This window comes from Mastigoproctus giganteus, chromosome 3 (assembly GCF_048544385.1).
Source record: "Mastigoproctus giganteus isolate SK-2022 chromosome 3, ASM4854438v1, whole genome shotgun sequence".
Classification (NCBI taxonomy): Eukaryota; Metazoa; Arthropoda; class Arachnida; order Uropygi; family Thelyphonidae; genus Mastigoproctus; species Mastigoproctus giganteus.
The window spans coordinates 41,061,252-41,085,236 of NC_143577.1; the positions used below are offsets into that span (position 1 = coordinate 41,061,252).

Below are 23,985 nucleotides of genomic sequence, written 5' to 3' on the forward strand. Positions count from 1 at the left end.
TTTGAAACTAAAAATAGAAACTGTTCGCTTAAATGCTCTTTGTAGAAAACACTTTGAGAAATGCACTAGAATCGCTTGGCACCTGGGGCCATTTTGCTCTGCTTTCAAACTAAACCATTAGTATAACATGCTGTGATCAGAATTTTGTGGTTAAAAGGGGTCAATCCCTCCCAGATTTACAGGAGAATGTTAGCACAATATGTAGAAAAGTGTATTAGCAAAAGAAAGGTATACAAATGTGTAGAAAGGTTTAGAAGCAGCATTAAATTTATCAGCATCGTTTACTGTTGTTGAAGCTATTGGATGGCCTGAAAAAGTCTTCATCAACCACTTGTTCTGTCACTTCTAAACCTTTCCATCCATTCATTAACTTTCTCTGAATAATACTGAAGGCTGACGAGGCTAGTGGGAATCAGACATGTTCAAAGCCGCTAAGTGGATTTTCTTATTTATTGATTTGAAATTATTGTTTTTCTAAAACTTTTGATTTAAATTTAGTAGTATAGCATTATTTTGCGATTTTCTCAATAATCTGGTGTATATATTCTTTACTCAGCCTTGTAACTGCATAAAAGTATCGGTAAGGGTATCATATCCATGTGTTACAAGTTGCAGCTCCGCTGAACGAGAAGTTTTTTAGTCATATATAGCCGCTTCATTGATCAATTGTTACATCAAATTATTTTCTATAAGTAGCTTATAGACCTAGTCAGGATCCTTAGTTTATTCTGAATTGAGACAGCGAGATTTGGAAGTTCATTAATACTTAAGTGTCTGTAGATTTACCGTTCGTAACTTGCCGCCATTGTTTACGACACGTTATATCCCGAACTAGATAGCTTAAGCTTAGTATAGTACAGTATATAATATAATATTGTCAATAAATCAGTAAAATTGTACTTTTAACTAATTACATATAACGACTTAGATTACAAACGTAACATAATTAATTAATACATAACTTGATACGGAAGTTATATAAACGGAACTCGTAGATAATACTTGATACTGAAAAATATATATAGCATTATAACTGTGTTGGGATACAAGTTTAGAGTTATAATTTTGTACTGAAATTAAAATTTTATTGAAATTAAATTGAAATAGTGACTCTGACCAGAGCAGCAAAGCAAAAGGCTCAAGCTATTGGGAGTGCTGTGGCTCAGGGGAGAACTGAGGGGGGGGCAGTTACCCTCTGAATCACAGCCTTTTAAAATGCACTGCTTGCATGATGTTTGTGGAGCAATCAGGTACAGGACATGATATTGCCATGGGGGATGTCTTTGTGTGTGCGCAATGCAAGGAGTGTAGCGACATCAGGCGACAACTCAGCATTGTTATGGGCCTATATGAGAGCTTGAAGGACAGGGTGGATGCCCTCGAAGGATCTAAATTGAGGAAGGCCCATCAAGCTCTCAGCTGCCCACATCAACACCAGAGCTTGCACTTGGTCATCACACAACACAGTGGCAAGCCCCAAAACAGAATGCGCTGGTCCCACAGGAACTAGTAGTTGTTGGTGACTCTATTGTCAGGGAAACGGGGAACATGCTTCGTAAAAAGGACAGGTGGAACAGGACCAGGGTATGTTTGCCAGGAGCAAAGGTTGATGACATTGTAGGGCAGATATCATCTTTTAAGGGCACAAAAGCACAAAAGGAGATATAGTTGTACACGTTGGCACTAATGATATTAAGAGTAGGAGACCGGCAGAATTACATAACAAGTACAGGTCACTGTTGAAAAAAAAAAAACCGTGAATTAGGGTTGAATTTGAAAGTGTCTGCAATTCTGCCCAGACACTATAGGAGGGAGTATATGATGAGAGCCTTGTCGATCAATTCGACCCTGGAAAGACTGTGCAAGGCTCAAGGGGTAGAATTTTTTTCAGCCTGGTCTGTACTTGTTAACAGGAGAGACTGCTTCTACAGGGATGGGATACACTTAAATAGAAAGGGTGCAAGAATATTTGCTGATGCTATCGAGGCAGTGTTAAGTGGGTCGGAAAACTACTAGCTTGGGAGGATACAAGGACTAATAAATTAACAGTAGCCACTGGCAGAGGTGAAAGTGATTCTTGCATTGCTTCTATTGAAATGAGCAAAAGCCTGGAAAACAAGATGCAGGATATTTCAGAGACTGCTGGGACTCATTGCGGTACAAGTAAACACATGAGTTGTGTTAGGGTAGCTAAGAATAGGAACAGGTGCATGTATACTTGCATGTACACCAATGCTAGGAGTTTGGTAAATAAATTTGATGAATTTGAGGTTGCTCAAAGCATCAAAGGCGGATATTGTTGGGATATCAGAGACGTGGTGTCACACAGATATAAGGAATGCAGAACTGGAATTTGGGGAGTACATGTTTACAGAAAGGATAGATAGGATAGGAAAGGGGTTATGCTATTAGTTAAGAAACATATAAAATTCAAGGAAGTGAAGCCAGTTGACATCGCTGGACAGTGCAGTGTCAAGTCAGTTTGGTGTGACATAAGCATTGGGAGATCAAAATTGAGAGTAGGAGTGTGCTATAGGCCTAATCACTCTGATAAGTATAATAAAAAACTGTACAGGGAAATAGAGTGGGCCAGTAAATCAGAGAGTCTTATAATGGGGAATTTTAATTTCCCGGATACTGATTGGAATTTGTGGGTTGGTCACTCAGACAATAGCAAGGCTTTTGTGGATTTATTGGATGATTGTTTTCTACATCAGCATGTTTGGGAGACAAATAGAGGGAGTAAAACTCTTGATTTGATTATCAGTAGTGATTCTTCATGCATTAAGAATCTGCGGATAAAGGAACCACTAGGTGGCAGTGATCACAGTGTGCTGAAGTGGGATTTACTCAAAGAGGTAACTACAACCAGGGGTAAAGGGAAGGGTTTTTGCTGTCGTAAAGGCGACTACGATGGTCTGAGACAGTATTTAAATTCTATACAGTGGGACCAACTGTTGATGTTACCAACAGAAAATTCAAAGGGAGAAGCATTCAAAGAACTTATCTTGGAAGCTACTAGGCATTACATACCAACTAAGAAATATTGTTCAAGGTTTATGCCTAAATGGATGTCAGATGAACTAATGAGACATATGGCAGAGAAGAAAAATGCATGGGATACATATAAATTGACATGTGACACAGAAGCCTATGATAGATATAAGTTGATCTGTAACCAAGTTACAAAGGAGGTTAGGCAGGCGAAGGCAGATTACGAGAAACCTTTCGCAAAGGATGCAAAGAAAAATGGCAAAGAGTTCTGTAATTATGTAAACTCTAGAAGGAAGTGGATGAATCATATTGGTCCACTTGATATCGATGGTTCAACTGTTGATGATCCTGCTCAGGTAGCTAACAAACTAAATGAATATTTTGCATCGACATTCACACATGAGGAGTTATTCAGCAAAGGGAATGCCAGAGGTGTATTCAACTCTAGCAGTAAGCTAGATAATCTTGTAATAACTGAGAGTGGAGGAGAAATTGTTGAAGATAAATGCAAGAAAGGCACCTCGGGTGGATGGGATCTATCCAGTTATATTAAAGGAGACAGCAAAAGAAGTAAGCAAACCCTTAGCCATAATTATGAGAGCTTTCTTGGACTGAGGAGAGGTACCCATAGACTGGAGATGTGCAAATGTGACCCCAATTCACAAAGGGGGAACAAAGGCTGACACAAGTAATTATAGACCTGTTAGTTTAACTTCTGTTCCAGGAAAATTAATGGAGGCACTGGTTAAAGAAGCACTGCAGGATCATTTAGACAAGACTTCAGCTATAGCTCGGACACAGCATGGTTTTGTTAAGGGGAAGTCTTGCCTGACCAATTTGATTGGATACTATGATGCAGTCACAAAGGAACTGGATGCAGGGAATAACTTTGATATTATATACTTGGATCTTAGAAAGGCTTTTGATACTGTTGCACATGGAAGACTGCTGCACAAATTGGAGCAGTGTGGCATTGGAGGCAAATTGCTGCTGTGGATAAAGGGGTGGCTGAGGGGGAGAAGACAGAGAGTGGTAACCAATGGACACTGCTCGTCGTGGACTAATGTTATTAGTGGAGTCCCTCAGGGCTGTGTTGGGTCCATTATTGTTTTCTGTATTCATAAATGATATTGATGAGGGTATATCAAGCTTAATGTCTAAGTTTGCAGACGATACAAAGGTAGGCAGGGTTGTCAAGGACACTACTGACACTATGCTGCTGCAACAGGATCTGGAAAGGTTGAGCAGATGGGCTGAGAGGTGGCAAATGAAGTTTAACATTGACAAATGTAAAGTACCACACATGGGAAACAGCAACCCCAGAGCAACGTATCAACTCTGTGGTACTACACTGACAGTGGTAGAGAATGAAAGGCACCTGGGGGTGGTGGTTGTCCAGGCAAATATGAAGTTCTCTGAGCAGTGCAGACGGGCTGCAAGAGTAGCTCATGGTGTATTGTCAATGATATATAGGAATTTTTCTAGCAGGGATAAGGAGGTGATTATTCCCTTGTATAAGGCAATGGTCAGGCCACACCTAGAGTACTGTATACAGGTCTGGAGGCCTCATTTCAAGAAGGAAGTAGAGCTGCTGGAACGAGTACAGAGAAGGGCAACAAGATTAGTGAATGGAACAAAGGGGTGCTCTTATGAAGAAAGGCTTAAGTTTTGCAAATTACAGTGTCTGGAGACTAGGCACCAGCGAGGTGATCTGATAGAGGTGTATAAAGCCTTGAATGGTTTGAGCATGCTCAATGTTGATAGGATTCTTCCTCTCGCTCAGAATAATCACCTGAGAGGGCATAAATTCAAATTGAGGAAAGACAGATGTAGGATAGATGTGCGGAAATTTGCCTTTAGCCAGCGGGGTGGTTGGTTGGTGGAACAGACTTCCATCCCTTGTCGTGGAAGTTGATAGCCTAATAAGTTTAAGGTTCAGCTGGACAGATATTTTGAACGAACAAAGGGGTGAAGTGGAAGTGGTTTTTTTTTTTTTTTTTGGCTGATGCTGCATAAGCTTGCTTTCTTGCATCAAATGCCTCTACTAATGCTAATGCTAATGCTAAAGAAGTTTGGGTGTGAGGTTAGCCTGTGCGGACGAGCTCCTTGAAGCTCTTGGAACAGAGAAGTTTTTCCTGATTTATTAGCTTAAATTGTCATATTAACTTATTTTCTAGAGTAGCTTTATATTCCTAGTTATGATACTTAGTTTAAAGTTTAACTTAGCCAGAGATTTTGTAGGTATTACTTAGTATCGGTAACGGTATCAAATCCACGTGTTACAAATTGAATGAGAGGTCTTTTTTTTAACCAAATTTAGTCGATTTATTAACCAATTGTTATATTAAATTATCTTCTATAAGTAGATTATAGACCTAGTCAGGATCCTTAGTTTATTCTAAATTGAGATAGCGAGATTTGGAAGCTAATCTATACGTACGAGTCCATAGAAGTACCGTTCGAGAATTCCCGCCATTTTTACACGATAGCATAAGCTTAGTGTAGTATAGTGCATAACATAATATTGTCAATTAATCAGTAAATCTATTAATCTTGATAAACTTTATTGTCAATTAAACTGTATTTTTAACTCTATATATATATAACGACTTAATCGTAACAAATAATTAATACATAACTATAGTGGTACACGTGATACGGAAGTTGTATAAAGGGAACTCGTAGAAAACACTAGATACTGAAAAAATATATATAACATAACTGTTTTGGAATATAACTTAAGGATTTAATTTTTGTTTTGAAATTTTATTGAATTAAATCGGAATCATGACTCTGACCAGAGCAGCAAAGCAAAAGGCTCAAGCTAATGGGACTGCTATGGTTCAGGGGAGAACTGAGGGGGGCAGTTGCCCTCTGAATCACAGTCTTTTAAAATGCACTGTTTGCTTGATGTTTGCGGAGCAGTCGGGTACGGGACATGATACTGCCAAGGGGGATGTCTTTGTGTGTGCACGATGTAAGGAGTGCAAGGAAATCAGGCGACAACTCAGCGTTGTTATGGGCCTTTATGAGAGCTTGAAGGACAGGGTGGATGCCCTCGAAGGAAATAAATTGAGGGGCCCAACAAGCTCTCAGCTGCCCACATCAACGCCAGAGCTTGCACTTGGTCATTAGGCAACACAGAGGCAGACCCCTAGGCAGAATGTGCTGGTCCCACAGGAACTAGTAGTTGTTGGTGACTCTATTGTCAGGGAAGCGGGGAACATGCTTTGTAAAAAGGATAGGTGGAATAGGACCAGGGTATGTCTGCCAGGGGCAAAGGTTGATGACGTTGTAGAGCGGATATCATCTTTTAAGGGCACAAAAGGTGATATAGTTGTACACGTTGGCACTAATGATATTAAGAGTAGGAGACCGGCGGAATTACTTAGCAAGTACAGGTCACGGTTGAAAAAAAGCCGTGAATTAGGGTTGAATTTGAAAGTGTCTGCAATTCTGCCCAGACACGATAGGAGGGAGTATATGATGACAGCCTTGTCGATCAATTCGGCCCTGGAGGGATTGTGCAAGGCTCAAGGGGTAGAATTTTTTTCAGCCTGGACTGTACTTGTTAACAGGAGAGATTGCTTCTACAGGGATGGGATACACTTAAATAGAAAGGGTGCAAGAATTTTTGCTGATGCTGTCGAGGAAGTGTTAGGTGGGTCGGAAAACTGCTAGTTGGGGGGGGGATACAAGGACTAATAGATTAACAGTAGCCACTGGCAGAGGTGGAAGTGATTCTTGCACTGCTTCTATTGAAATGAGCAGAAGCCTGAAAAACAAGATGCAGAATATTTCAGAAACTGCTGGGAGTCATTGCGGTACAAGTAAACACATGGGTTGTGTTAGGGTAGCTAAGAATAGAAACAGGTGTATGTATGCCTGCGTGTACACCAATGCTAGGAGTTTGGTAAATAAATTTGATGAATTTGAGGTATTGCTCAAAACATCAAAGGCAGATATTGTTGGGATATCAGAGACGTGGTGTCACACAGATATAAGTAATGTGGAACTGGAATTTGGGGAATACAATGTGTATAGAACGGATAGACAGGACAGGAGGGGAGGAGGGGTTATGCTATTAATTAAGAAACACATAAAGTCCAAGGAAGTGAAGCCAGTCGACATCGATGGACAGGGCAGTGTCGAGTCAGTTTGGTGTGACATAAGCAAAGGGAAATCAAAATTGAGAGTAGGAGTGTGCTATAGGCCTAATAACTCTGATGAGTATAATAAGATATTGTACAGGGAAATAGAGTGGGTCAGTAAATCAGAGAGTCTTATAATGGGGGATTTTAATTTCCCAGATATTGACTGGAATTTGTGGGTTGGTCACTCGCACACTAACAAGGCTTTTGTGGATTTATTGGATGATTGTTTTCTACATCAGCATGTTCATGAGGCAACAAGAGGGAGCAATACTCTTGATCTGATTATCAGTAGTGATTCTTCATGCATTAAGAATCTGCAGATAAATGAACCACTAGGTGGCAGTGATCACAGTGTGTTGAAGTGGGATTTACTCAAGGAGGTTACTACCATCAGAGGTAAAGGGAAGGGTTTTTGTTTTAGTAAAGGTGACTATGATGGTCTGAGACAGTATTTAAATTCTATACAGTGGGACCAACTGATGATGTTACCAACAGCAAACTCAAAATGGGAAGCATTCAAGGAACTAATCTTGGAGGCTACCAGGCTTTACATACCAACTAAGAAATATTGTTCAAGGTTTAGGCCTAAATGGTTGTCAGATGGTTGTAATACATACAAATTAATGGGTGACATGGAAGCCCTATGATAGATATAAGTTGGTCTGTAACCAAGTCACAAAGGAGATTAGGCAAGCAAAGGCAGACTACAAAAAATCCTTGGCAAAGGATGCAAAGAAAAACAGAAAAGAGTTCTTTACATATTTAAACTCAAGAAGGAAAGGGATGAATCAGATTGGTCCACTGGATATTGATGGTTCAACAGTTGAGGATCCTGCTCAGGTGGCTAACAATCTAAACGAGTATTTTGCATCTACATTCACGCATGAGGAGTTATTCAGGAAGGAGAATGATGTAGGTAAAGTAAACAGTGGCAGTGAGCTGGATGATTTTGTAATAACTAAGAGGAAACTGGAGGAGAGATTGTTGAGGATAAACATAAAAAAGGCACCTGGGGTGGATGGGATCTATCCAGTTATATTAAAGGAGGCAGCAAAGGAAGTAAGCAAACCCCTAGCCATAATTATGAGAGCTTCTTTGGACTCAGGGGAGGTACCCATAGACTGGAGTTGTGCAAATGTAACCCCAATTCACAAAGGAGGATAAAGGCTGACACAAGTAATTATAGACCTGTTAGTTTAACTTCTGTTCCAGGTAAATTAATGGAGGCACTGGTTAAAGAAGCACTGCAGGATCATCTAGACAAGAATTCAGTTATAGCTCAGACGCAGCATGGTTTTGTTAAGGGCAGGTCTTGCCTGACCAATTTGATTGGATACTATGATGTAGTCACAAAAGAACTGGATGCAGGGAATAACTTTGATATTATATATTTGGATCTTAGAAAGGCTTTTGATACTGTTGCACATGGAAGACTGCTGCACAAATTGGAGCAGTGTGGCATTGGAGGCAAATTGCTGCTATGGATAAGGGGATGGTTGAGTGGCAGAAGACAGAGAGTGGTAATCAATGGACACTGCTCAACGTGGACTAATGTTATTAGTGGAGTTCCTCAGGGTTCAGTGTTGGGTCCGTTGTTGTTTTCGGTGTTTATGAATGATATTGATGATGGGATATCAAGTTTAATGTCCAAGTTTGCAGATGATACAAAGGTTGGCAGGGTTGTTAAGGACACTACTGACGCTATGCTGCTGCAACAAGATCTGGAAAGGTTGAACGGATGGGCTGAGAGGTGGCAAATGAAGTTTAACATTGACAAATGTAAAGTACTACATACGGGAAACAGTAACCCCAGAGCAACGTATCAACTCTGCGGTACTACACTGACAGTGGTGGAGAATGAAAAGGACCTGGGGGTAATTGTGCAGGCAGATATGAAGTTCTCTGAGCAGTGCAGACGAGCTGCAAGAGTAGCTCATGGTGTCTTGTCAATGATATACAGGAATTTTTCTAGCAGGGATAAGGAGGTGATTATTCCCTTGTATAAGGCAATGGTTAGGCCACATCATGAGTACTGTATACACGTCTGGAAGCCTCACTTCAAGAAGGATGTAGAGCTGCTGGAACAGGTACAGAGAAGGGCAACAAGATTAGTGAATGGAACAAAGGGTTGCTCTTACGAAGAAAGGCTTAAGTTTTGCAAATTACAGAGTCTGGAGACTAGGCACCGGCGAGGTGATCTGATAGATATGAATGGTTTGAGCATGCTCAATGCCAATGGGATTCTTCATCTTGCTCAGAATAATCAGCTCAGAGGGCATAAATTCAAATTGAGGAAGGACGGATGTCGGATAGATGTGCGGAAATTTGCCTTTGGCCAGCGGGTGGTTGGTTGGTGGAACCGACTTCCATCACTTGTTGTTGAAGTTGATAGCCTAAACAAATTTAAAGCTCAACTGGACAGGTATTTCGAATGAACGGAGGGGTGAAATGGGAGTGGTGTGTGTTTTTTTTTTTTTTTTTTGGCTGATGCTGAATAAGCTTGCTTTCTTGCATCATATGCCTCTACTAATGCTAATGCTAATGGTAATGCTAATATCTTTTTTATATATATTTTTTCCCTTTCTGTAAATATTTTATTTTCATGAAGTAGCACATTATTTCTTACCTTGGCATAATATATTATTTATCAAATTGTAGCCTTTTGGACAAGAACACTGAAAACTTCCTGGTACATTCACACATTTATGACTACATGGTGGATTAGGCTGACGGCATTCATCAATATCTGCAAAAAACATGGTAAGGCTATAGACCTGTTTTTAAGGTAAAAAGATATTTTAATCTTTTAAATTATTTTCTACTTCACTTTAGATATTGGAAACAGTGGAATTAGTAAAATATAGTCTACACTATTTGAACCTCAGTTTCAAATCAAATCTTGCCATTCAAATCTATGGCCTCACTGGTGCAAAAAAAATTGGGCAATAACTCCCTTTTGAATAACACAGCTATGATAATACTGAGAATTACAGAGCCTCTACTTTTAACATTCACAAAGGGGATTTGTCTTAGGACTACTGTTCTTCATAATATTCATGAATATTCTTTATTTTGCCACTAATGCAAAAGAAACAGCATAATTTTGGATATTACCTGCATACTAATATATGCAGATGATGCCAAAAAAGTAAGCAGGATAGAAACATTATTTATACAACAAATAAGCAGGATAAAAAATTGTGCTAAACCTTGGAAAATATCTGCTTATAACTTAAAGCCTTATAACTTACCTTGAAGCAAAATAATTTATTTCTTAATGTAAACAAATATGCTATGATTACCACAAAACAATTATTTTCCAGGGAAAATAATGACATCACTGGTTAAAGAAACATTTCAGGATCATGCAGACAAGACTGCAGTAATAATTCAGACACAGCATGGGTTTGTTAAGGGGAAGTCGGTCTTGTTTGACCAATTTGATTGGGTACTATGATGTGCTCACAAAGGAACTGGATGCAAAAAATAATTTTGACATCATATACAGTAAACCCCCGCTTTTCGCGGTATCTGTATTCGCAGTTTCGCGTATTCGCGATCGCCGATTTAATATAAAATGAAACCTAAAAAAATGTGAATTTTAAAGCTCCGTGAATATTTTCCGCCATAAAAAAACATGGGCATGGCTAAAATTACTTTCCCTGTCAAAACAGCGCTCAGTGGGTGGGGGGCGAAGGAATGACAAAATCGCGTTCATTTTATATTAATCGCTGATTTAATATAAAATGAAACCTAAAAAAAATGTGAATTTTAAAGCTCCGTGAATATTTTTCGCCATAAAAAAACATGGGCGTGGCTAAAATTATCTTTCCCTGTCAAAACAGCGCTCAGTGTGTGGGGGGGCGAGGTAATGACAAGATCGCGAGTGTGGATGTTTCTCGCTAATCCTTGTTCGGTATGTGTTATGCGCTTGTAATGGAAGGTTTGTCGTTTGCTTTTAATTTATATGCTTATAAATTGAATAAATTTATCAATTTATAAATTGATATGCTTACAAAAATTATAAATCTACCGTTTTGCAGTGTAAAATAGACTTTTTCGATTGTGTTAACAGAAGAAAGTGACTTTATTGTGGACAAGTTCTTTCTAACCCCTACAAAAATATGGCTACGAATAACAAGAGAAATGTGAAAATATCAAAGAAGGTGATGACATTAGCGAATAAAATTGAGTTATTAGATAAAATTTCTAATGGTGAAAGTGTCTTCTCAGTGGCAAAACATTATAAAATCAATGAGTCAATGGTACGATCAATCAAAAAATCAGAAGAAAAAATCCGCTGTAGTGTCCGTGAAAACGCGCTAATTGCTTCAAAAATTTGCTCTGTAATTCGTGATGTTCAATTTGAAAAAATGAAAAAAGCTTTAAATCTATGGATAGAAGACCGAACTCAAAATAAAATTCTGTTAAGTTCACTCATCATTCGTGAAAGGGCAAAACTCCTTTATCAACACTTTAGCGAAACTGGAGATAGCACTGGCGGGATAAGTTTTTTTGCTAGCAAAGGAGTTGGTTTGAAAGATTTGTTTGAAATTTCTAATAAATATTACATTTAATATTAAATTGTTTCTTATTTTCATTTCAATGCCATATGCTTGCATTTCACTATGTACTGTCTATGTACATAATCATATTATGAAAGTACATATAATACATACATAGACAAAAGTTTAGACTAGTTTTTCTTATATATTTCATACTGTGGAGCGGAACCCCTTTATTACTATGGGAGCCATAACTCAGCATTCACGTTTTCGGTATTCGCCATATTTCTCAGGAACGTAACCCCCGCGAATAGCGGGGGTTTACTGTACTTGAATTTCAGGAAAGCTTTTGATACTGTTGCACATGGAAGACTACTGAACAAATTGGAGCAGCATCGCATTAAGGCAAGTTGCTACAATGGATAAAAGGATGGTTGAGTGGGAGAAGACAAAGGTGGTAATCAATGAGTACTGCTCTACATGGATTAATGTTATTAGTGGTGTCTCTCAGGGTTTGGTTTTAGGACCATTGTTGTTTTGTATATTTATCAATGATATTGATGAAGGCATATCAAGTTTAATGTCAAAGTTTGCAGATGATAAAAAGGTTGGCAGGGTTGTTAATAACAGTAATGACAGTATGCTGCTGCAACAGGATCTGGAAAAGTTGAGTAGATGGGTTGAGAAGTGGCAACTGAAATTTAACATTGACAAATGCAAAGTACTGCATCCAGAGAAGTGTACCAACTTAATATGGTATTAGCATGGTGTTACACTCTGGGTAGTGGAGAATGAAAGAGACCTGGGGGTAATTGTGCAGTCAGATATGAAGTTTTGTGAACAGTGCAGACAGGCTGCCAGAATAGGTCAAGGGGTCTTATCAATGATATACAGGAATTTTGCAAGCAGGGATAAGGAGGTGATTATCCCCTTGTATAAGGCAATGGTCAGGCCACACCTTGAGTACTGCATACAGGTCTGGAAGCCCCATTTTAAGAAGGATGTAGAGCTGCTAGAATGAGTACAGAGAAGAGAAACAAGACTGGTGAAAGGAACAAAGGGGTGCTCTTATGAAGAAAGGTATAAGTTCAGCAAATTGCAGCTTCTGGAAACTAGGCACCTGTGAGGTGATCTTATTGAGGTGATAAGACCTTGAATGGATTGAGCAGGCTCAATGCTGCTGATGGGATTCTTCCTCTTGTTCAGATTACAAACCTGAGGGGGCATAGATTCAAACTGAGGAAAAACAGTTGTAGAATAGATGTGCGGAAGTGTGCCTTTAGCCAGTGGGTAGTTGATTGTTGGAACAAATGTCCATCTGTTATTGTGAAAGTTGATAGCTTAAATAAATTCAAGGCAGAACTAGACAAACATTTGGAATTAATGGATCAGTGAAATGGGAAGGGGTTTTTTTTTTTTTTTTCTGATTCTGTATAAGCTTGCTTTCTTGTATCATGTGCCTCTACTAATGCTATTGCTAACAAGCAGACTACATTAAAATTACAAGATAGAAAGCAACCAATTGGAATGATTAGACATATTTGGTGATTTTACTTAACCAAGAGGCAAAATTCAATAGCCACATATTTAAGACAATTAAAAAAAAAATTCGGAGTGTGTAGGTCTACTCAAAAGAATTTTAAAAAATTTAAATGATCAAACAAATATTTGCAAAATATTTCAAATGGTTATAATTCTTATTCTGAAATATGGGTCTACTATCTGGTCTCCGTGTGCTGAAGGCCTAAAAAATGAAACAGAAACAATTCAATAAAGTTTCATAAGATAGTTATGCTATAAATTCAGTTATGAAGTTATAACTTCATATCTGAATTTTATGAAGGCCCTTCATAAAATTCATGATTGAGCTGGAGTCGAACAACATCATACCATACCTAGATACCCTCGTCCGGCGCGAAGACACATGCTTGAAGACTACAGTTTATCATAAACCTATGTGTGCTGGCCAATTTACCAACTTCCGGTCAGCACACGCACGGGGTCACCTCCTCACCACTGCCCAAACCTTGCTAACTTGTGCCTGGACACACTCTAGCTCTGTAGATGAAAGACGCACAGAGATCACCAGGGTCAAAGCGGACCTTGCGAGGTGTGGCTATCCCATTGACACCCTTGACAGGTGTGACCTACAGGCACGCGACAATGTAGCGACCAACAGTAGCATCAACAGTGGTGAGTCATCCACGAGGGCATTTATCCCATACTACCCCAACCTGTCGCAACGGATCGATAGAATCCTAAAATCACATGGGATAAAGTGCATCCAACTCCCAGGCAGGAAACTACATTCTTTCATTTCCAATGTGAAAACACCTGTCCCCACCCTTCTGCAGAGCGGTTTGGTCTATAGCATCTCTTGCCCTGCTACTTTGGAGAGACTGGACTTCGGCTCGAGAAACGCCTCTCAGAACATAAAAGGGCGATCCGTTTGGCAGATGTGGAGCACTCAGCTATTGCCGAGCATGTCTGGACAACCCACCACGACATTGACCCACACTGCGATGTCGTGGTTGTGGACAGGTCCCACCATTACCTACGGCGCACCTGGTTGGAATCGTTAAACATAAAATGCTCGGATACCTCTTTGAACAGGAACAGTGGTTGTCAAGTTAACCCCATCACAGAAGCAATAATTCTGTCCATAGACAAATGCTAGCCACGTCACCACCATACGTCACAGCCACAAACTTCAACCTCAAACAATTAGCCACGTGCCTCACACACCAGTTTGGCAGTGCACATCTCCATTCTAACTGTCATTTAATATTTTCTGTTTAACTGAAGAAGGCTGTCTACTCAGCCGAAAGCTTTTTGTATATTAACCGTTCTTTGTATGTATGTTCTAAGTATATTAAACCGTCCGCTCTGAGGAACTATAATTTTCGTTTTAATAATAGCCACATGGTGTTTGTTATGTTTGTTATTTGGTTTTTAGGAGCATTAGCAACTAATGTCATATTGCTCCGGGGATATGTGGTGGTCATTCCCTGACCTTTCCGCATCCTCCGTATTTGGTGGGCATGGGCTCGAACCCCAGTCTAATCAAGAAGCGTGTGCGACGCACTGCTGCTCCTACCCACCTGGCTATGGAGGCACTGCCATATGGTGCAAAAAAGCCTGAGGCTTATGCTGCACAAGCCAAAAAAAAAAAAAATTTCTGAGAGAGAGAGAGAGAGAGAGAGAGAGAGAGAGAGAGAGAGATAGAGAGAGAGAGAGAGAGAGTCAGAAGTAGAAGGAAATCACCAAGAAAGAGAAGAATCATGATATCCAGTTCAGGACCCTGGGTGTGCCAAGCCCATACTCACCAGATGTGAGCCAAATTAAATCATATATAAAAATAGTTTTATAGTCCTAATCATGATCATTAGTTCTTCAAACAGGCCTCTGAGGTTGGGTATGTTCATATTGTAGTTTTAAATGTTTTTCACCAACCTTATTTAGAAATAAAACACAAAGAAAACGAAAACTGGAATCTTGATAACTATGTATTTATAATAAGTTATATTTGTCTGTATTTACAAAAAATTATATTAACTTTACAACTAAAATATATGAAATATACATATAAAATATACATTAAAATATACTGGGTTAAGAACAATAAAATACATTAAAATATACTAAATTAAAATCGATAAAACCAAAGCTTTCGAAGGCTCCTGCCTTCTTCTTCAGCGGTATTTTCTTTGTTCTGCGGTGCGTCTTTAAACCTGCTGGTATTTAAAGACGCACCGCAGAACAAAGAAAATACCGCTGAAGAAGAAGGCAGGAGCCTTCGAAAGCTTTGGTTTTATCGATTTTAATTTAGTATATTTTAATGTATTTTATTGTTCTTAACCCAGTATATTTTAATGTATATTTTATATGTATATTTCATATATTTTAGTTGTAAAGTTAATATAATTTTTTGTAAATACAGACAAATATAACTTATTATAAATACATAGTTATCAAGATTCCAGTTTTCGTTTTCTTTGTGTTTTATTTCTACATAAGGTTGGTGAAAAACATTTAAAACTACAATATGATCATTAGTTTATTTTTAAATTTAGCTAGAGTTTTGTAAGTTATGACTTAATAAAAAAATAGAACCTTTGTATCAGTGATTTTGCATAAATATTGTATCTCATAACTTGTACTGCATAGTAAGGGAATTCTAGTGTTTAATTGTGGTAAATGGGTACTCTGAAATTGTGAATAACACAAGTGGGTATTAATAGATAATTTTATGATCTCATGTAATTAATTGGTTTTCAGTCTGAGCAAGCAGAAGTATCCCATCAGCATTGAGACTGCTCAAACCATTCAAGACCTTATACACCTCAATCAGATCACTTCACAGGTGCCTAGTCTCCAGATGCTGCAACTTGCAGAATTTTAAGCTTTTCTTCGTAAGTGCACCCCTTTGTTTCTCTCAACAATCTTGTTGCTCTTCTCTGTACTCATTAAAGCAACTCTACATCCATCCTAAAATGAGGCCTCCAGACCTGTACACAATACTCAAGGCCTGATCACTGCCTTATACAAAGGGATAATCACCTCCTTGTCTCTGCAAGCAAAATTCCTATATATCATTGACAAAACTCCATGACCTGCTCTGGAAGCCCATCTACACTGTTCAGAGAACTTCATATCTGACTGTGCAATTACCCCCCATGTCTTTTTCATTGTCCATCTCCCTGAGTGTAGTACTACACAGTTGTTATGTTTCTCTTGGGATACTGCTACCCATTTGCAGTACTTTGCATTTGTCAATGTTAAACTTCAGTTGCCACTTCTCAACCCATCTGCCTAACTTTTCTAGATCCTGTTGCAGTAGCATACTGTCTTTCAGAAGGCCTCCGTAGCCGAGTGGGCAGGAGCGGGAGTGCAGTAGCACACGCTCTTTGAGTAGACTGGGGTTCAAGCCCCTGACTGCTGAATACGGTCGATCTGCCAACCCGCACTGGACCAGCGTGGCAGATTATGGTCCATTTCCCTCAGCATGAATTGTTGAGGAGGCTTCTATCCTGCAGTGGGTTGATAATGGCTGCACTTTATACTTTATTTATACTGTCTTTCATGTCATTAACAAACAACCGTGCCAACTTTTGTATCATCTGCAAACTTGGACATTAAACCTGATACACCTCTATCAATATCATTGATAAATACACAAAATAACAATGGACCAGCACTGAACCCTGGGGAACTCCACTAATAACATTAGTCCACATAGAGCAGTGTCCATTTATTACCACTCTCTGCCATCTCTCACTCAACCATCCCTTTATCCATTGCAGCAACCTGCCCTTAATGCCTTACTGCTCCAATTTGTACAGCAGTCTTCCATGTGCAACAGTTTCAAAAGCTTTCCTGAAATACACCTTCATCGATATCATTGATAAATACAAAAAATAACAATGGGCCCAGCACTGAACCCTCCGGGGACTCCACTAATAACATTAGTCCATGTAGAGCAGTGTGCATTTATTACCACTCTCTGCTGTCTCCCACTCAACCATCCCTTTATCCATTGCAGCAACTTGCCCTTAATACCATACTGCTCGAATTTGTACAGCAGTCCTCCAAGTGCAACACTTTCAAAAGCTTTTTCCAAACAGTTTCGAAATCCAAGTATATGATATCAAAATATCAGAATTAATTTTTGAATCCACTTCCTTTGTGACCACACTGTAGTATCCAATCAAATTGGTCAGACAAGACTTCCCCTTAACAAACCCATGCTGTGTCTGAACTATTGCTGCAATCTTGTCTAGGTGATCCTGTATCATCTCTTTAACATGTGACTCCATTATTTTCCCCAGAACAGAAGTTAAACTAACAGGCCTATAATTATTTGTCTCCCTTTGAAACTCCTTTGTGAATTGGGAATACATTTGCATGTCTTCAGTCCATGGGGAGATCTCCTCAATCTAAGGATGTTCTCATAATTATGGCTAAGGGTTTGCTAACTTCCCTCGCTGCCTCCTTCAATATTACTGGATAGATTCTGTCCACGCCAGGTGCTTTTTTTAAGTTTTACTTCAATAATTTATCCTCCACTTTGCTCTCAGTTATTAAAAAAATCACTTATCACCCTGTTAGAGTTTGATAAACTTCTGGCATTCCCCTCCTTGATTAATTCCTCATGTATGAATGTAGAATACTCATTCAGTTTATGAGCTACTTTTTTTTTTTTTTTTTTTTATTAAAGCCCCAAACACGAGAGGTTTAGAACCTATAGTGCTTAGTACCATGCTTGGGTTGGAGGTTGAGAAGATGAAAGAAGATATTTGTTAACATTAGACTTGAACTTCTGTAGACTGTAATTTTCAGGAAATACATATGAAGGAAGGTTGTTCCAGAAAATAGCAGTTGAATGAATAAACAAGGAAGATGAAAAGTTGGTTCTGTGTGTTTGAAGTTGGACAGTAAATGGATGTTGGCTGGTGGTGGCACGTGTTCGGACTGTTTTGAAAGAGAGAGCAGAAATTATAGGACCAAAATTCAGAACAGTGCCCATGGAAATATCTGTAGAAAAGGCATGCAGCAAAAACAGTATGTCTATGAGACAGTGAGTGGAGAGACTCTGTCAGAGAGGAGTCATTAACTTACCTAAATGCCCTCTTCTGAATGGAATCTAGAAGCCCGACAGTGGTTTGGGGGCACCACCCCAGATGTGGGAACAATATTCCATGGTAGGAAGGATTTGCATTTTGTACAGAGTGAACAGCTGTTTGGAAGAAAAGTAACACTGAGACCGAAAGATAAAACCAAGTTTTTTTAGATGCAGAGAAAGCAATATTTGTAATGTGCTTGTGCCAAGACAGATTAGAAGTCAGGGTAATCCCCAAAAGATATGTATAATTTTGCCTAGAAATCAGAGTGTCACCAAAGATAAGCACATGAGCAGAAGAATCCTTTTTGCGAGATATAAGATAAGATTGAGTTTTAGAAGGATTGAAATCAACTAAGTTGTCTTTGCCCTACTGGAGAATTACCTAGAGATCAGCATTTAAGGAATTGGTAGCGGATATTCGAGAAGTTGAAGCTGATTGAGCAGGGTAAGGTTTCTCAAAATGAAAAGTGGAATGCAATGTGCTATCATCACCAAAACTATGGATAGGATTTCCAGTCAATGGGAGAAGGTCATTAATATACAAATTTGTATAAAAGGAAAAGAGTGGGAGAAAGAACTGAACCTTGGAGGACACTAGCATTAGTGGAAAAGTTAGAAGACAGAGCACCATCTACAATCACCCTCAGTGAGCGATCAGAGAGAAAACTGGTTAACCAATTACAAAAAACAGTTGGAAAACCATAAGATGGAAACTTGTTTAGAATACCTTTATGCCAAACACAATCAAAATCCTTTGAGATGTCAAGAGCAACTGCTTGTGTTTCACCGAACTTTTCCATTGAATTTGTCTATAAATGGGTAACGTAAGCCAGAATATCACCAGTGGATCGACACTGATGGAATCCATACTGGCGATCGTTGATCAGACGGAAGGTTTCTATGTAGTTAGCATTAGCATTATTGAGTCATATGATGCAAGAAAGCAAGCTTATGCAGCATCAGCCAAAAAAAAAAAAAAAAAACGCTCCCATTTCACCCCCCCCTGTTCGTTCCAAACACTTGTCCAGCTCAGATTTAAATTTATTTAGGCTATCAACTTCCACAGCAAAGGATGGAAGTCAAGGTTAACAGTGGCCACAGGCATAGGGAAAAGTGATTCTTGCAGTGCTTCTATTAGAATGAGCAGCAGCATGGAAAGCAAGGGAATGGAGATTTCCAGGACTGCTGGAAGTCATAGTGAAACAAATAAATACATGGGCTGTGTTAGGGTAACAAAGTGTAGAAACAGGTGCACGTATACTTGCATGTATACCAATGCTAGGCATATAATTAATAATTTGATGAGCGTGAAGTGCTAATCAATACATCAAAGGCAGATATTATTGGGATATCAGAGACATGGTGTCACTCAGCCATAAGCAGTGCAGAATTGGAATTTGGGGAGTACAATGTGTACAGAAAGGATAGACAGGACAGGAAGGGAGGAGGAGTTATTTTATTTTTTATTATTTTTTTTTTTTAGGAGCATTAGCAACTAAGGCCATATTGCTCTGGGGATATGCGGTGGTCATTCCCTCACCTTTCTGCCATCTCCGTATTTGGTGGCTCACAGGCTCGAACCCCAGTCTAATCAATAATCATTTGCTACGAACTGCTGCTCCTGTCCACCTGGCTACGGAAGAGGAGTTATGCCGTTAGTTAAGAAACACATAAAATCTAAGGCAGTGCACCCAATTGATGTTGGGGGACAATACAATGTTGAGTTAGGTTGACATAAGCACTGGGAAAGGAATAATGAGAGTAGGTGTGTGTTATAGGCTTAATGAATCTGATGAGTATAATGAGCAATTGTGCAGAGAAACAGAGTGGGCCAGTAAATCAGTGTTTTAAGATGGGGGATTTTAATTTCCCAGAGATTGACTGGAACTTGTGGATTGGTCACACACACACTAGCAAGACTTTTGGGGATTTATTGGATGACTGGTTTCTATAACAACATGTTTGAGGGACAACCAGAGGGAGTAATACTCTTGATCTGATTATCAGCAATGATTATTCATGCATTAAGAATTTGCAGATAAAGGAACTACTCGGTGACAGTGATCACAATGTACTGAAATCGGAATTACTTAAAGATGCAACTACCATCAAGGCTAAAGTGAAAGGTTTTTGCTTTCATAAAGGTGACTACAGGGGTCTCAGACAGTTTTTAAATTCTATACAGTGGGATCAACTGGTGATGCTACCAATGTTGAATTCTAAATGGGAAGCCTTCAGGGACTTAATCTTGGAGGCTACTAGGCATTTCATTCTAACTAAGAAATACTGTTCGAGGTTTAGGCCTAAATGGATATCAGATGAATTAATGCGGCTTGTGGCAGAGTCGGAAAATGTATGGGATGCATATAAATTATCAGATGACACAGAAGCCTATGGCAGATATAAGCTTGTCATCAAGTCACAAAGGAAGTTAGGCAGGGGAAGGCAGATTACAAAAATTGTTCACAAAAGATGCAAAGAAATACAGCAAAGAGTTCTTTACTTATGTAAACTCTAAAAGGAAAGGGATGAATCAGAGTGGACCAATTAACATAGATGGGTTAACTATTGATGATCATGCTCAGGCAGCTGATAAACTGAATGAGTATTTTGCATCTACATTCACACATGAGGAGTTATGTTATTCAATGAGGGGAGTGCCAGAAGTTTATCAATCTGTAAGAGGGAGCTAAGTGATTTTGTAAAAACTGAGTGCAAAGTGGGGGAGAAATTGTTGATGTTAAACATAAAAAAGGCACCTAGGGTGGACGGGATCTATCTAGTTATATTAAAAGAGGCAGCAAAGGAAGTAAGCAAACCCTTAGCCATAATTATGAGAGCTTTCTTGGACTCAGGGAGGTCCCGATAGACTGGAGGTGTGCAATATATCACCAATTCACTAAGGGGGTTCAAAAGATGACAGGATTTACTACAGACCTGTTAGTTTAACTTGTGTTCTGAGGAAAATAATGGAATCACTGGTTAAAGAAGTATTGCAGGATCATCCAGACAAGACTGCAGTAATAGTTAAGACATCAGGTGTTTGTTAAAGGGAGGTCTTGTCTGACCAATTTGATTGGATACTATGATGTGGTCACAAAGGAACTTAATGCCAAAAATAATTTTGATACCATATAACTTGGATTTCAGAAAAACCTTTTGATACTGTTGCACATGGAAGACTGCTGTACATATTGGAGAGGTATGGCATCAAGGGTAAGTTGCTACAATGGATAAAGCAATGATTAAGCGAGAGACGACAGAGAGTGGTAATCAATGGACACTGCTCTTTGTGGACAAATGTTATTAGCGGAGTTCCCCAGGGTTCAGTGTTGTGCCCATTGTTGTTTTGTATATTTATCAACGATATTGATGAAGGTATATCATTGTGTAATGTCCAAGTTTGCAGATGATACAAAGGTTGGCAGGGTTGTTAACGACAGACAGTAAAGACAGTATGCTACTCCAACTGTATCGAGATAAGTTGGGCAAATGGGCTGAAAAAGGTTGGCAGGGTTGTTAACGACAGACAGTAAAGACAGTATGCTACTCCAACTGTATCGAGATAAGTTGGGCAAATGGGCTGAAAAGTAGCAACTGAAGTTTTACATTGACAAATGCAAAGTACTGCATATGGATAACAATAACTGAAGAGAAATGTAATTGTGCAATCAAATATGAAGTTCGCTGAGTGGTGCAGAGGGGCTGCCAGTGCAGGTCATGGAGTCTTGTCAATGATATATAGGAATTTTGCTAGCAGGGACAGGGAGGTGATTATTCCGTTATACAAGGGAATGGTCAGTCCACACCTAGAGTACTGTGTACAAGTCTGAAGGCCTCATTTTAGGAAGGATGTAGAGTTGCTAGAACGAGTACAAAGAAGGGCAACAAGATTGGTGAGATGAACAAAGGGGAGCTCTCACCAAGAAAGGCTTAAGTTCTGCAAATTGCAGCGCCTGGAGAGTAGGCACCTGTGAGATGATCTGATTGAGTTGTATAAGTCTTGAATGAGTTTAGCAAGCTGAATGCTGATGGGATTCTTCCTCTTACTTAGATTAAGAACCTGAAGTGGCACAGATTCAAATTGAGGAAAGATAGTTGTAGAATAGATATGCAGAAATTTGCCTTTAGCCAGCAGGTAGTTGATTGGTGGAACAGAGTTCTATCTTTTGTTGTGGAAGTTGATATCCTAAATAAATTTAAGCTAAACTGGACAGGCATTTGGAACGAATGGAGGGGTGAAATGGGAGGTTTTTCTTTTTTTTTCTTTTTTTTTTTTTGGCTGATGCTGCATAAGCTTGCTTTCTTGCATTGTATGCCGCTACTAAGGCTAATGCTAATGGCAGTCAGAGCGGAGCATCTCAATTAGTATATAATAAAGCATTATCAAAAAATGTTCAAGAATAATTATCTAATTTTCTCACAGAAGACAAACAATACTGTGCTGTAGTCCCCCCCTCTCAGAAAACCTGAAATTTTCTGAGGCATTAGTAGTCAGATAGTTTTATGATCTCTTATTTTCACTTGAGGGAGAGAAAGAAAATAGTTGATACTAATAAAAAAGTGAGAAAACTTGAAATAAAAAAAAATTAAGACTTGAAATATATTTTTAAAAAATTAAAACCTGAAATTTAAAATATGAAAATTTAGCTGGTAAATAAAACTGCTAAAATAATATTCATCAAAGAATTATTTTTACCTAAACATGAAGATTTTCCAACTAATCGATATCCCTGAGAACAGTCACAACGATAACTACCAACAAAATTAATGCACTTCTGTGAGCACACTTCCGAATTCTTATCACATTCATTAATATCTGTGAAAAAAGTTTGCAGTAAATTTCAATATATGATTTGTATGAGATATTTTAATATATATATTAATATGTAAAGACTGAAAATAGAAAATAAATTTTTGCTAATGAAGATAGAGAATACACTTCAAATTAATATTAAGGAAAATGTTATCAGTCATTTAAAAAGGAAATTATGTAGTAAATATTCTGATAAGTAAATAAAATACAAACTTCTGCATATGAAAATTAATTTACTGGAATGTTACAACAGCATTCACAAATATTATAGCTAGCAATTAAAGACTTCTCCCCAGGGGCTCATATCTGGTGAGTATGGGCTTGGCACACCCAGGGTCCTGAGCTGGATATCATCATTCTTCTCTTTCTGGTGATTCCTTTCTATCTCTCACTCTCACTCTCTCTCAGGGTACTCGGGAATTTATTTTTTTTGTCTGGTGCAGCATAAGCCTCAGGCTTCCTTGCACCATGTGGCTAATAATAATAATAATAATTTTTTTTTTTTTTTTTCCCCTCACCTTTTTCCCATTATTATATGGGGTCAACATTTTTTTTTAATGTTTTGGCATGCAATTTTTACGGCTGGATGCCCTTCCTGATGCCAACCCTCACCATTTATCCGGGGTGGTCATTCCATAACCTGCCGCATCCTCCGTATTTGGTGGGTATGGGCTCAAATCCCGGTCTAATCAAGAAGCGTGTGCTACGCACTACTGCTCCTGCCCACCTGGCTACGGAGGCGCCTAATAATAATAATAATAATATTTTCACCATTGAATTCAAAAATATCACCATATTAGGTTTTCAAATGGAACTATTAGGGTCAAGAATCTGTAACTGCTTACAGTAACTTTCCAATAAAGTAATTTTCATGTGTAAAAATGTTTTTTACTT

At 38.8% G+C, this 23,985-nt stretch overlaps 1 protein-coding gene across 1 annotated transcript in view; it reads right to left on the reverse strand.

Annotated features, from left to right (window-relative positions):
• The window catches only part of LOC150087903 (hemicentin-1-like), a 1,496,027-nt gene that overhangs the window by 108,123 nt on the left and 1,363,919 nt on the right, over positions 1 to 23,985 (reverse strand). Inside the window, exons 72-73 of the mRNA XM_090369959.1 lie at positions 22,975 to 23,094; positions 9,775 to 9,894 (exon numbers count right to left, since the gene is read on the reverse strand). Coding sequence (XP_090226085.1) covers positions 9,775 to 9,894; positions 22,975 to 23,094 — 240 coding nt within the window. The remainder of the gene's footprint in view (positions 1 to 9,774; positions 9,895 to 22,974; positions 23,095 to 23,985) is intronic.